The following is a 14,191-nucleotide window of genomic DNA, read 5'->3' on the forward strand; positions in this document are numbered from 1 at the left end:
AAATAGAGCGCCAAAATTTCTACGGCACAACTTTTGATTTGGACTTTTCTTTTTTTAAACTAAATTAAAAACAGCGAAAAAACCTGTATCTATAACCCAACTTTAGTCTAGCCTCTAGGTTACAAGCAATTTTATGTTAATTTCACACAATATTATACAAGCGATAACGCAAAACATAAAGACTCGCTAATTTTTAAGTCGCATTAAAATACACGTAGAGAAAATAATTTAGAGTTATTTTTGAGGATAATTTTACTTCATATACTTATATTTTGTTTTCTTTGTACGGCATAGAAAAGTCGCAGTTCATAGATCATACTAATATTATAAACGATTTACAGCCGCGCCGCGCCGCTATTCAAATAGATCGATATAACAATAATTGCTTGTGATGTCGCGGTGTAGCGGCCGAACCGCTCGTTCACGCGGACGCAATATAAATCAAACCTTACCTAAGCACAGAATATATTATAATAGTACTGACCTAAGTAAGTTCGTTGTAATTCCTTGGAGGCCTTGGAGCTCGCGTGTAGAGTAGTACAAAACTAAGTGATAACACTTTTTATTGTGCATGTGTTCCTTACAATATAGAGTTGTCTGTGAAAGTGGCAGCGCTGAAAGAGCAAATTTTTTGTGATTTGTATGGGCAAGGGCCCGCTCGCCATGAATTTTTCCATACAAAGATGGGAAAAAAAATCTTTCAGCGGTGCTACTCGCACAGCATACTCTCTAGAGTCTAGAATCTATAGAGGACCCATACACACCCTAAAGTATTATCACTTAGTTTTGTTACACCCTGTATAATATGTACTAGGTAGATACCTAGGTGGCTAGGTCTGTGATCACAAGAGCTATTATGACATACACGTGAGTAATTGGCGCAATGTTCCGCCGTCTGGAGGTCTTTGCCATCGCGTCTCGCCATCTTGTAATCCGCCATGTTGGAAATCGTAACTATTTTTTTTTATTGAGACCATAAGGACCAGGCCAGTCAGGAAGCTTTTAGTTGTTAATATTGATTGTCACCTATCAGTTGTCGCTTTTGAACCAAATTTTTATATGAACTTCGTCTGAACTATTGAACTGAACAATGAACATTCCCTTAAGGTAGGTAGGTAGAGCTACGGTGATATTTTAGTTTGCTAAAAGCTCTAATCGACTAAGATATGATGAATCGGTCATGTGGCTTGAGGCTTCAGTTGTATCAAAACTCCGATATCTACTTCCTTGAACAACCTTTTCTGATAATCTGCGTGCTGGCAGGCCGTGTGCGGTGGGCGTGGGAGTAAAAAAAAATGTAGGTTCAACGATTTAATTTTTTTTCCAAACAGTTGCTCTGTACTTTCTGTGCCAATGCAAAAATGAAATACCAATACAGATAGCTGCGTGCCTGAGTATCAGAAAGTCATTTTATTTATGATACTCTAAGCATTCTTATTTCGACTCATACTTTCGCAAGAAAGATTAAGGATAACCCTCTATTCACAATACAACAGTACAAAAGAACAGTAGTCAGTATACCGTAACTCATTCATGTACTCAAAGATGGTATACTGTATTTATACCTACTTTGGTTCTATCGTGCGGTATCCTGCATAATTGCCATTTCTGGTTTACCGAGAAGATATTGATATTAAACTCGTTTATTGTTAGATTCCTTAAAACTGTGAAAACGTTTATTTAGGCACCTAAAATATCTTACAATTTAATACAAAGCACTGCTGTATTATTCATAACATAATAATATTATCATGTAATATCACAGAACACATATTAGTACAGTAATATTATGTAGAATTTGTATAGGTAAGGCCCCGAAGGACTGTATTACTGAGATTATTATTTAGCACAATATTCCATAAACGTAAGCTTTGAAAGCTTGATTTGGTAGAGGAAATTGTTTTGTACCTACAATTTCCTCGTTGTAATGACTTGCTCAAATTAATTTTACTATAAAGCACAACGTAAGGCGTAGTTTGAGATTAAAAAAGGCAAAAATTACGCAAGCTAAAACGCATATTAATTCATATATTTTAATTGTATTTTTTGTAACTTAATGGCACTGGTGTCTTTAATAATGTATTAATATAATTAAATCTTATATATAAAATTCTCGTTTCACAATGTCAGGCCGCGTACTCCTCCGAAACGGCTTTACTGATTTTAACCAAATTTTATATGTGTCGTAGGATGATTTGATAAATCCGTGTTTTCGCGAAATCCCTAGAATTTTCGCGAAAAGTCGATTTATCAAATCATCCTACTCGAATTTTCGCGAAAATTCTAGGGATTTCGCGAAAACACGGATTTATCAAATCATCCTACGACATATGCATATTCAGTGGCTCTGAGAATCGGCTACTGGGTACTTTTTATATTGACAAGTGCATTTGTTGAATAAATAATAGTAAATTATTACAACTCGAGACTGCCGGCGACTATTGTTTGTGCGACGGGATAGCGATGGACGTTGCCATGGTGACATACTTATTTAGTCACTTCAATAAAATAATACGGGCGAAATACTTTATATGGCAAAGAAACGTTTGCCGGGACAGCTAGTAAATAGCATAAAAACAGTCGGACGTAGTCTATATGAAATAAACTGTGACTTACGACCGGAACAAATTACAGTCATAATTAAATGAAAGATTAGTGTGTTGTTGTGAAACGGAAAATACAGTTATAGTTGAGTCTTGACGGAAATAAAGGGTGAATAATCCGCTAACTGACTTTACGGACTAAAACCTAATACAACAAAACAAAAATTTCGAAAATCGGCTCACAAGCGGCGGAGCAATCGTTGAACATACAAAAATAAAAAAATTTAAAATAATAAAAAAAAATATCCACAGCCGAATATATAACCTCCTCGTTTTGGAAGTCGGTTAAAAATTCCTGAATACAAGCAACTTTTCAATACTCAAAAGAAGCTGTTTCTGTTGATTTTTTTCGAAGGCTACGAAGATTACTTAGCGGGTTTCTCTAAATTAAGCTTTCAAAGCTCAGTTTGGTAGAGCTAATTTTTAAATATTTTTAATCTTTTATCAATAAAAATTTAAAAAGAAACATTGGTAAAACTCGTACAAGTTTGAACCGTGGTCTATGCCATCCCTCATCCCTGTATTTATAAGTAGGCCGTTATAGGCCTTGGCCCGTGGCCTAGGGGCGGCAGCGTCCTAGAGAGCGTGCTCCTACAGGGGGCGGCGGAAATAAAATAGCCTACACTCATAAAAAATGTAAATTCGGCATTGGTCCCTGCATCCTCCAGTAATTGTTTTTCAATTTCAATTGTTGCTTATATTAAGGAGTTTCCCTATATTTCCATTATCATAGTTACTATTCCAATGATATTCTATGTTACTAAGTATTTTAGAAACTCATTGTACTATTCCCTATATTTCCAGCAAGAAACAACGATAAGTTATACGAAATTTATTAAATTCAATATCCTCGGCATGTCCCAACTCGGGAATCGCGATCGCCAAAGGCGGTAACTTTATCAGTGACAAAGGGTCCATAAAGCGATTCTTATCGGTTTCCTTTCAAAAATACCTACATAAATTACAATATAATGTAAACAGAAAAAGCTTATTACCATTCGCTACTTTGTAATCGTTTGAATTAAGCGTCGATAACGCATTCTTTTAAATTTTAATTTCGACCAAGACATCTAAAGATACGAGATAATCTAATTATGTAAATAATAGTTGATTAAATAATTATTAAGAACTCCGAACATTTTTATTATTCCAAAAATAGCTAATTATTTTACGTTATTTTATAGGGTTCCGTAGCCAAAGGGTAAAAACGAGACCCTATTACTAAGACTTCGTTGTCTGTACGTCTGTGTGTCTGCAGGCTATATCTCAAAAATCGCTATAGCTAGACTTCTGAAATTTTCACAGATTGAGTAAATCTATATTGCCGCTATAACAACAAAAACTTAAAACAAAATAAAATTAATATCTAACGTGGGCTCCCATACAACAAACGTGATTTCTTTGGCTTTTTTTGCTCGTTATCAATAATGGAAACACTTGAAATTTTCAAAAATGCCTTAATTATATATGTGTACTTCAATAATAATTAATACTAACTATAATACACATATAATAAAAATGTAAGGGGGGCTCGCATACAAAAAACACAATTTTTGGCCTATTTTTGCTCTATAACGGTGCGGAACCTTCGATCGCGAGTCCGACTCGCACTTGGCCGATTATTTTAATTTGAAGACACTTATTATTTCTTTATAACTATTCTTAGATATACTTATATATTTTGTCACGTTTGACTTTGACTATTTCGTGTTTGCAGCAAACAAACGCAGCGCGTTAAAACAGCGCTCGTGTCACTGAAGCCTTGTAACATCTTTCATTCCGTGCACAATTATTACTCTGTTATCAGAGGCGGCGTAACTCGTAAGGCGTGGGCGATGTGGGCGCCCGCCCGCGGCCTCGAGGTTTTTTTAGGATTTAAGGGTATAAAATTTTTTTTTAAACTAAATCAGTCGTCTCGAATCATCCATCAGGGGGCCTCGCAGAATATATCTCGCCCACATAAAATTTAGTTCTTGCCCCGCCACTGCCTGTTATTGCCAATAAATAATGGAAAGAATAATGCATACGCCCACAATAATTACGATAAATATTTATTAGAGGAGATATTACGCTTTAATAGGGGAAACATGTGCCCATCCACCGTGCTTCCCGTTCTCGAGATTACTCTACGGAATAAATTATGGATGTATGTTGATTGCGAAATTATACTCTTGTAATGAGAAAGAATGAGTAAGAGATACTTAAGATTGTAATACGATTATGTTAAGTAGCGGATAAATGAAAACAAGAGCATAGCTAACGCCCTGCAACGAACTTTTATACAATTCGATTGTACAATAATTTTTATACAATAATAAACTGAACTTTTATACAATAATTCTGATCAGTTGTACCTTGTAACTAGTTTTCATACTTGAGCTAACTTTTTATACAAAACTTATTGTACAACTTCTTATACTAACTTTTTATACAAATCGAAGTTTATTGGGTTATAATTGGAATTATGTAAGTATGTCATGTTCTTTTGTGGTAATTTAGGATAATCCTTAAATAAGAATTATACAGGAACTTTTACTGTGCGTTTTCCATTCTAATGACGTAAATTCCGTGTTAATAGTTTTTTAACAAATTTTGCTATATACGTAGAGTTTTGAGTATTAGGAAATACTTGTTATTGCAGAAATTAAATGCTCGTTTCGGTAGTTCATACGCAAGTTGCGTATGAACTACCGAAACTAAATAAGTAATGTGGGAAAATTTCTGCGGCAAAGCTTGTACGTATGGCATTTTTGTGCTTTCAACACTCGACTGCTCTTGTATCAAATGTTCTGTAACAAATACTATCAAACAAATTTTTACCAGCTTACGAGAGTAATTACACGGTTCAATGAACTTTGGAGAAAATACTAATTTCCTTATACGAGTTCAAATCATTTGAATGTATTTTTGGGTAACGTAGAACCTTAGAAAAACATTTACAATACAGGTTTTATTCCGATTCGGGACTTTGCGAATGAGCTTGTAAATGTAAATATTATAAGCTTTTTAAGTAGGTATATATCAGCAACTTTTCTTACATGAAATAAAAAATTGGTGTTTGATGTTTCATAATATTATACCTATGTCCTATACTAAAGCGTTCTAGCACGTTAATATTATAGACTTATCCGGCTGCAGCGCCTTAACACTTTTGTTTTTCTCAAAAAACGTAGACCCAAATAAACATTTACCCTGTATTCCAAATGATATTACTCCAAAGATATATGTTTTATTAAAACTTAGGAGCTTTATTTTTCTTTCCGTGAGTGAAATATTCTGTCAATCTCTACCCATATATCTTGCTCCGACTGACAGGACGAAAACATTTATATTCCGAAGACTTCCGAAACAAAAGATGGAGTCTATTGAAGAACGGCTATCGATACCGGAAATAACAATGGTCTTCAAGACCCTTCCAGATGCGGAAAGACCACTTTACAAAGACTTCCCCTAATCGCCCCGTCTCGCACCAATGTTTGGATTCTTAAATTTTATCACCGAAGTACTGCTTTTCCGTCTGCTTCCAAAATTATCCAATTCAGATTTTACTTTGAAGTAGAATTAAATTTGAGATGTTTATGTAGAGGGGAGCGACGATTATCCAGAAAGTCTAAACGACTACTTATCCTTGGTGAAAAAACCTATGACATAAAAATAACAAAAAAAGGATACAGGCAAATAGATATAGGGTTCAATTATTGTAAAAAAAACGACTACTCTCTCGCTCGCCAAATTTTCGCGCTACCACCTCTTGGATACTGCCTACATAAAAACGGTCCCAGAAACTATTTGCCCAACTTTGTTTTAAAAAAATAATTTGTAAAAACGTACAGGCCTTAAATTAAAGAAAGCCATGGGGCTTAAAATTACACTTTGTGAACATAAAATACTATTCCATTATACGAAATCCCACAAAGGGCGGGTTTCTGGGATGTAGAGCAGCAGTTCAATTAATTGATCTTATTCCAAGAAACCCATTGTTTGTCTCGATCGTCAAAAAATCCTTTCAAGTAGGTAAGAAGGAGTTTTGCAGTAATTTTCCTGAATCTTCCAGAAAGTAAGTTAAGCAAGTTTATTTATCATACGATTCTCGTAAACATCACGAATCGATAGTAATAACCTTCCCAAACTTAGCATATCTAGTCCCCTAGGTAATTTGAAGTGAGACAAACAATTTATAGGCAAGTGGCAGGACAAGGTGACCGCGAAACATCGCCAAAACATTTTGTTTGTGATTACTGATTATCTTGCCCTTTACGTTGGAGTTACGGTTTTATGGCTTCATTTTTAACGCCCGACGCAAAAAGAGGGGTTGTGACAACTTCTTCTAGAAGTTCGATAACTTAGGGCTCGATCACACCTACCGAGTAGATAGGCGTTACAGTAGTTTTGACTAATTTGATTGGCCGAGACTTGGCCGAGAGCACTCTCTCGCCACTCTACTCGGTAGCTGTAATCAGGCCCTTAGGACCAAGTCTTAGGTATTATATGGTATTATTGAAGGCTTTGGCCTTTGTCCATATTTTGATATAAACGCTAATCAGTAGTGCCAAATATTCGATGTATTTTCCTAGATACTTACAGTAATCAATCTTCCGGAGAAGCTTCAGAATAATTGAATAAATTACTTGAATATATTCCAGCGCAGAAATTTGAAGAAAGAGGGGTTACCTACATACGGAGAAAACCATTGATTTCTGAGGTTTCTGAGATTGACAGGAGTTGTATCAATCGGCAGCGAGCTTTTGATTGTAATCACTAATCGTCAACAAGCTTTGTCCACACTGTGCCTTTTTCTGTTCGTCAAGGGCATGCGTTATAGCGCAGTCGACAGGCCAACATGCCCTCTGACCGTATCCAAAACTTTCGCTTTGTAACTAAAAATGACACTTGGCGTTGCGTTCGCTGACTCATTCAAGAATGAAAGAAGATGACCAGAAACGTGCTCTTTTGTGTTCCCTCCAAAACTCCATCGAAAGTTTCAGTAAAGCGTCTACCACTTTACTGAATCGACCGACTTGACTTCTTGACTTTATACTTAGACTTTGACTAGACTTTAGACCTGACTGACCTGACGATAATATAGAAAAAATTGTATTAAAGAATATTGTTTTCCCGCCATAATATTATACTCGACACTGGCCATGGTTATAGTCGAAGTACCATTATAAGAAAAAAAAAAAGAAGATTACGAAAATTGAAGACGAAAGCGCATTGTGTAATCAACGATGCTAAGACAAATACTTTTGTCACGCTTTTAAGAGAAGTTCAGCCGAAAAGCCTTATAAGAAACCGCACAAAAATTGTCCTTAAATTAATATATTTTAATTAAAACAAAAATGTTTGATGATTCAATATCCATATATCGATGTTGTTTAAAATATACCTACAATTTACAATACATAATATTACAGTACTTATACATAACGCTGTTGTGTTGCGGCAATTTTCCCCATTTTCCGAATATAAACGTCGACCCACTTTCCGCGATTATGATTTACTCAGTATTCGCAGATTTGCCGGGAAAACAGCGTAGGTGTCTGCTTAGAAAAATGGGGGTTCAATCCAAAATAAATAATAAAACATGATACTTATCTTGTTTCTCCTTACAGCATAACTTACTCTTAAAGTAGACCACGAGGAAAGACATAGACTACTTTTTGTCGATAAAATTTGGTACGATTCCCGTTCTTTTAGCACGTATAATTTTATTATTGGCGGGAAAACATCTACTTGTGTGTTTTTAAGCACTTCTTTTGTCTGAACTTTACCAAGTGATAAATATTCGTCCTAAGTACGACAGTATATATTATGTCTATGGTCCTAAGAGACTCTAATACTCTCTAGACTGCATTAAAGTCAGATTTGGACTTTGGATGATGATATTTTTAAAAATGACAAAAGGGCTCGAAAAAATTTCTAGAAACACTGTTGACTTTAAACTTTAAATCAATAATAATATATCAACATCATGTTTACAATGCGCTGGAACCAACGCATTTCAAAAGAAAGCGACTCCAAAACAAGGCTCTATCATAAATATTTCAGTATTTGCTCAAGTATCTGCAAGTCAACAAGTTAATATTAATATTTCTCGACGTTGTTTTCGTTTCTCATAACTACATAATATTGTTGAAAAGTGGTGGGAAATGGGCCGCATCAGGAACGAAGGGACATTGTCATTGTAGCTTTGGAAGTACGCGTAAAAGCGTAGATAGTATACTTGTTTAATTTTTTGTTACTTAGTTAGAAAATACATTGACAGTTTACAACAGTGATATCAAAATAGTGCAAGAGCCCGACTCTTGTTTTAAAGAATGCTTTCAACTCTCAATGCATCATTGGTAAAGAAAATGTGTAATGCAGTTTTTATTAATCACCTACTCTATAGTTAGAATTTATTTTATTAGTGCCGCTAATAAACAGATTTATAATTTAGAATAGAAGAAAATTCAGTTCCTCTTTCTTGTTATAGGTTAATAGTTCTGAATTTGCAGTTTTCACAATGCTCTACATTTTCGGACACTGTGAGTAAATAGTTTTGTATGTTCCAAATGCTTCAAGACGGAGGGTTTTTTAATGTTTTGTTGAACTTGAGGAGTTTTACTATTACTCTATAGAACAATCGAATGAATGACAAACACCAAAAATATCTGGCGTTTACGTCATGGCCATCGGCTTATTTAAAATTTATATTCCTCAACCAGGGGACTTGTTAACCGCTAAATACACGTTCCGCGTTTCCTAAAACCGACATTCAAATCATAAAATATTTCATCCAAATCGAGCTAACTCGGTCGAATGTTTCCATTATCGTAATCGGATAAATTGTCCATGTTCGGCATCTAGGAATGTAGCATACATTTAAACGATCCCACTTACCGAGATTAAATCGACGAGATCGTTATCCGAAGATATTATAGCTAGCGACTAGCGGTAGCGAGTCGCTCCGTCTTACGTCTACCTTAAATGGCCTCTCGTAGCTCTCACAAACGTAAACATTGACATATTGTTGTCGCTCGAATTGACTCTAATTTAGAGTCAATTTGCTTCCACAAACCCCGCGCGTATGACCCGTCGCATGTTTATTTATATTCGACCACGGCGTCGAACACCGAAATTTCCACGCGACGGGTCCGCGGGAAAAGGCTAGCGATAAAATAAACGCGTAACACCTCGCCTAATGCTTTATTTGTTTGAGGAACAGTGAACGAAACTCGTTTCAAACGAGACGTAGTAGGTAGTGGCGGGTAGAGTCTACAAGGACACTATTCGTGTTTTGGTTGCGTTCTTTTTTAATTTTACGCAGACTTTAAATTCATTGATTACTCGGTTTTCGTTTGAATCGTTTTGTTTTACATTTCTAAGCGTCCGAATGAATAAATACGTGTTTTATTCGCTCATTATTTATTCCTTTCGGAGCCCGGATGTATACTATTGAAGTACTCGGGCCGGAGACGTCCGACAGGAAACGTTCGTACCTATGTCGTGGAAAACTGCTCCCGGCGAGGAGTCCGCCGGACCCTGGCCTGTGTCCCGGCCGCCGCCGCTTACATCTAGACTTACTCGGAGGCCGGAGCCCCGAAAGAGGCTTCGGAGGTTAGGCCGGTGTTTGACCCGAGGAAGCTAACGAGCGGCGCGCATGCGTCGACCGCCGTAAACACTCCGAGGTTGACCACGTGGTGGCATCGACAATAGAACACAGAAACTGACCGTCCACGGCTCCCGCGGTCACGGCCAGCACCAACACTTGCAGCAATATGAGCGCCATAAAAACAAAATCATTTGCACAACACGCGAGATCCTGAACGGCGGGCTGCGAGAACACGAGCGGCGCAGCCCGCTGCCTCCGGCGCACTGACGCGCAGGACGCACGCGGTGCTACGAATGCTAAAGCTAGGCATGTCCCGCATCATAACAATCGACTCGATGAAACATAATATTATTTCCATCGTTTATCTTGGCAATGCCAATTATTGAGAGCCATATACACATTTAGTGCTTCACGTTTAAAAGGTTCTGCAAATCTAACTAGACGTGGAATGTGAATTAACAAAAGTGAGTATACTGCTACGAATAATAAAAACTAAGGAAACTTAACTCCCATACTTCTACCTTTTTGAATTTGGTTTCTTATCGCACACACACTAAAATATAACACTAACACTCAAATATTTACGAAATAAAGCCAACAATTATTGTCACTTCTATAAATACAAAAATTGTGTACCGAATACATGCATAAATATGCATGTATTCGGGTCTCATTTTGTAAACTCGCGGAACAAATTTTTGAGACAGTTACTCTTCTTTGGTTTTTATTATTCGTAGGTATACTGGATAAAAATAAACATTCTTTGAGGACAAAAGTATGTCTGACCAGTAAACTAGACCTGTTTTATGGTAGAGCTAAAATTTGTAAGAGGGATTCAAGTAAAAAAAATGTTTCCTGTCGTTTTACTTGTTATTATAAATTTAAATAACAGTATCTACTCTAGGCAATAACGTTTGCGTAGTAATTAAGTATTTAGTAATAATAATATGTGCTAGCGTTGCACTTAATTATAGCGTTTCATTTCAGTAAGACAGTCTTCTGAAAGAATTTAATCTTTTACAAAATGTCTCCTTGCAGAGTAATAAATCTTTGAGAAGTGTCTTATAAATATTATTTAACTTTTGATTGGCGAGTTTCTTAAAAGACGCTTGGCATGTCGATAACATAACATCGACAAGTGTATCGCACGTCACTAACACCATAAGGCCCTCGGCAAGTCCGTGCGCCCAGCGCCCCCGCGCGCCCCGCGTCGCCGCCCGCGCGATCCTTGTCCATTCAACGCATTTTCTGTCATAAGCAAATCGATAATCGCATTATACTTCCGGTTTGAAGCACGCGCGCTGCATTCAAACTGTGGAACGATGTACATAGCTGCTCTCCCACTGGGCCACGGAGTGTGCCCGAACGAAAACGAGCGTTGGTTTTAAAAGTGAATCTCGTTACAAATATATACATAACAACACAAGTGTTACAAACTTGGCTCAAGGAGTTTTCAAGTTTTTCTTAAAGACAACCGGGATATGCTAATATTATTATTAGTGCTCATTAGTGAGACATTATTTTGGTAGTAACTTAAGAAGACATGAAATTAAAACCTAAAAATAGGGTTACTATGTTAGGAGTTTACGCAATATAAATTTTATAATTGGTATTCTTGATTTTAATTGGGCAAAATTACAAATGTAAAAACAACCTTAAATATTTTTCATGTTCCATGTTTTGTAATTTATGTAAAATAAACAGAATTTTGTTGGTGAAAATTTTTATCCGGCTCGAAGGACCAACATAAATTAATTCTTATAATTTAATCAAACTCCTTAATATTGTTTAAAAAATACAAAATAACATAATAAATGTCATTAGAACATTATTTTCACATCCCATAACGACATATCAACCCAAAAACACATAGAATCCACGAGTGTGACGTCGAGTAACGATAATAACGCCCGTCGTAATATTCATAGGTCCAGTATGTATTTACGACGGCACTTCCCAATATCTAAATATACCAGCACAGATGTGTCTAGATGTTTCACGGAGTCTGAGACCTAACTCGCAGATTGTTGCGGCAGGTCAGTACTAAGACGGCGCCTCTGCACTGTGCATGACGCGATACAGAAATGTATCAACTGAATATTGGAAGTTGATGCGCGTTTTTGAAATGTTTTCCGTATCGCACTCTAATTCTTCAGCCACTGAATTTAAAAGTTTGGCGTAAATGTAGTGAGTTAGTAACTATGGCTGCGTTCACACCAAACTGACTGCCGCTGACTGTGAGCAAGCTCACTAGCTCAAGGGGATACTAACGTATTGTCGATTAGGTATAAGCAAAAAAGTTAAAAATACATACGTATGGAGTTGCCATAAATTACGAAACGCTCGCTAACTTTTGGGGGTTAGGGTTAGGGGGTATAGGCAGATCATGGCTCATGGGCGGCAGTGTCCTGTGGCGTCCTAAATTGGCAGCAGAGTTTGAACATAGGGGCGGCAAAATTAAAGTTGCCCAGGGCTGACCTAGTAATTTTGGTTTGAACGTAGCCAGTAGTAAATGTAGTTCAAATTACCAAGTAGGTAGGTATGTTTTTACTTTTTATCAAACAAAACTATTCAAAAGTTAAGGAATAAAGTATTGTATTTAAAAAAAATTAAAATAACCTAGGATGGCCACGAGAAGGGTAGGAACCCTAAACGTGGCAATCCTAGGTTTTTTCTTCTCGAGTAGGAACTCTTGGGGAGGCAAACGTTTAGCAGAGATGATTATGATATACAAAATTATTAACAAACTAGCTGTCCCGGCAAACATTTCTTTGTCATATAAAGTATTTCGCCCGTATTATTTTATTGAAGTGACTAAATAAGTATGTCACCATGGCAACGTCCATCGCTATCCCGTCGCACAAACAATGGTCGCCGTCAGTCTCGAGTTGTAATAATTTACTATTATTTATTTAAAAAATGCACTTATCAATATAATAAGTACCCAGTAGCCGATTCTCAGACCCACTGAATATGCATATAAAAGGTTAAAATAAGTAAAGCCGTTTCGGAGGAGTACGCGGCCTAACATTGTGACACAGAATTTTATATGTAAAATATACAAAGTATAACAATACTAAGTGATAATAATTCATGGCGTGTATGTGTTCCTGACATAGAGTTCACTGTCAAAGTAGCAGCGCTGAAAGAGTAACTTTTTTTCACTTTTGTATGGGAATATGCATGGCGCGCGGCGCTGAGGCGCTTGCCCATACAAATCAGAAAAAAATTGCTCTTTCAGCGCTGCTACTATCACAGTGAACTCTATTTCAGGAACACATACACCTCTTAAAGTATTATCAAATAAGTATCACTTTAGTTACACCCTGTATATCTTTAAAATTATATTTACTTATGTAAAATGAAGTAGTTAAGTAACGTGGATACAAACTTAATAAACATAACTTTAAGGCAACGATATCAAAATAATTCTAGTTCTAATTCTATGCTTTAAGGCATCACCGGAAGAAGGGGACCCTGAACAAAAGACGAAACTTGCTGATGATCTTTCAGTAATATTAAAAAACTTAAGCAATAACTTACAACTCATAACAAAACTTGTCGGAGCCATTCGAAGCGTTTCCTTTCTATTGTTTACCCAACAAATCGAATGACCGAACCGAACGAATTATTCTACTTGGAAACATTAATACATCAAATTCTGGACTCGTAAACAGGAAACATACTATGTCCAAAGGCGAAGTCAAGTCTATAGATACGGGGAAAGGAGCGAGGTTTTTATTTCAGTGGCATTGTAGCTCAACTCTCAAGGCTGGCTTAAGTTTTTTACTTCACGATTTACAGCATTAAAGGATTCCTTCTATTACATTTAGCTTAGAGCGAGGCTGTGGCCTCGGCTCCAGTGTTGTTTGTCGAAACGGAATAACGCAGTTTCAACATTTTTTAATGATGCGACAATGGTATGAAAAAATATTTCGCGACTCCCTACCGGCCCACCATTTGCTTTTTTATCATGTCATATATGTGTATGAAT

General features: G+C 36.6%; 1 protein-coding gene across 1 annotated transcript in view; it reads right to left on the reverse strand.

The window, feature by feature from the left end:
* The window catches only part of LOC121740560, a 91,172-nt gene extending 80,723 nt beyond the window's left edge, over nt 1-10,449 (reverse strand). The window contains exon 1 of the mRNA XM_042133297.1: nt 10,317-10,449. Within this exon, the coding sequence (XP_041989231.1) occupies nt 10,317-10,374 (58 nt within the window). The 5' untranslated portion in view covers nt 10,375-10,449. The remainder of the gene's footprint in view (nt 1-10,316) is intronic.
* Between the last annotated feature and the right edge of the window lie 3,742 nt (nt 10,450-14,191).

This window comes from Aricia agestis, chromosome 3 (assembly GCF_905147365.1).
Source record: "Aricia agestis chromosome 3, ilAriAges1.1, whole genome shotgun sequence".
NCBI lineage: Eukaryota > Metazoa > Arthropoda > Insecta > Lepidoptera > Lycaenidae > Aricia > Aricia agestis.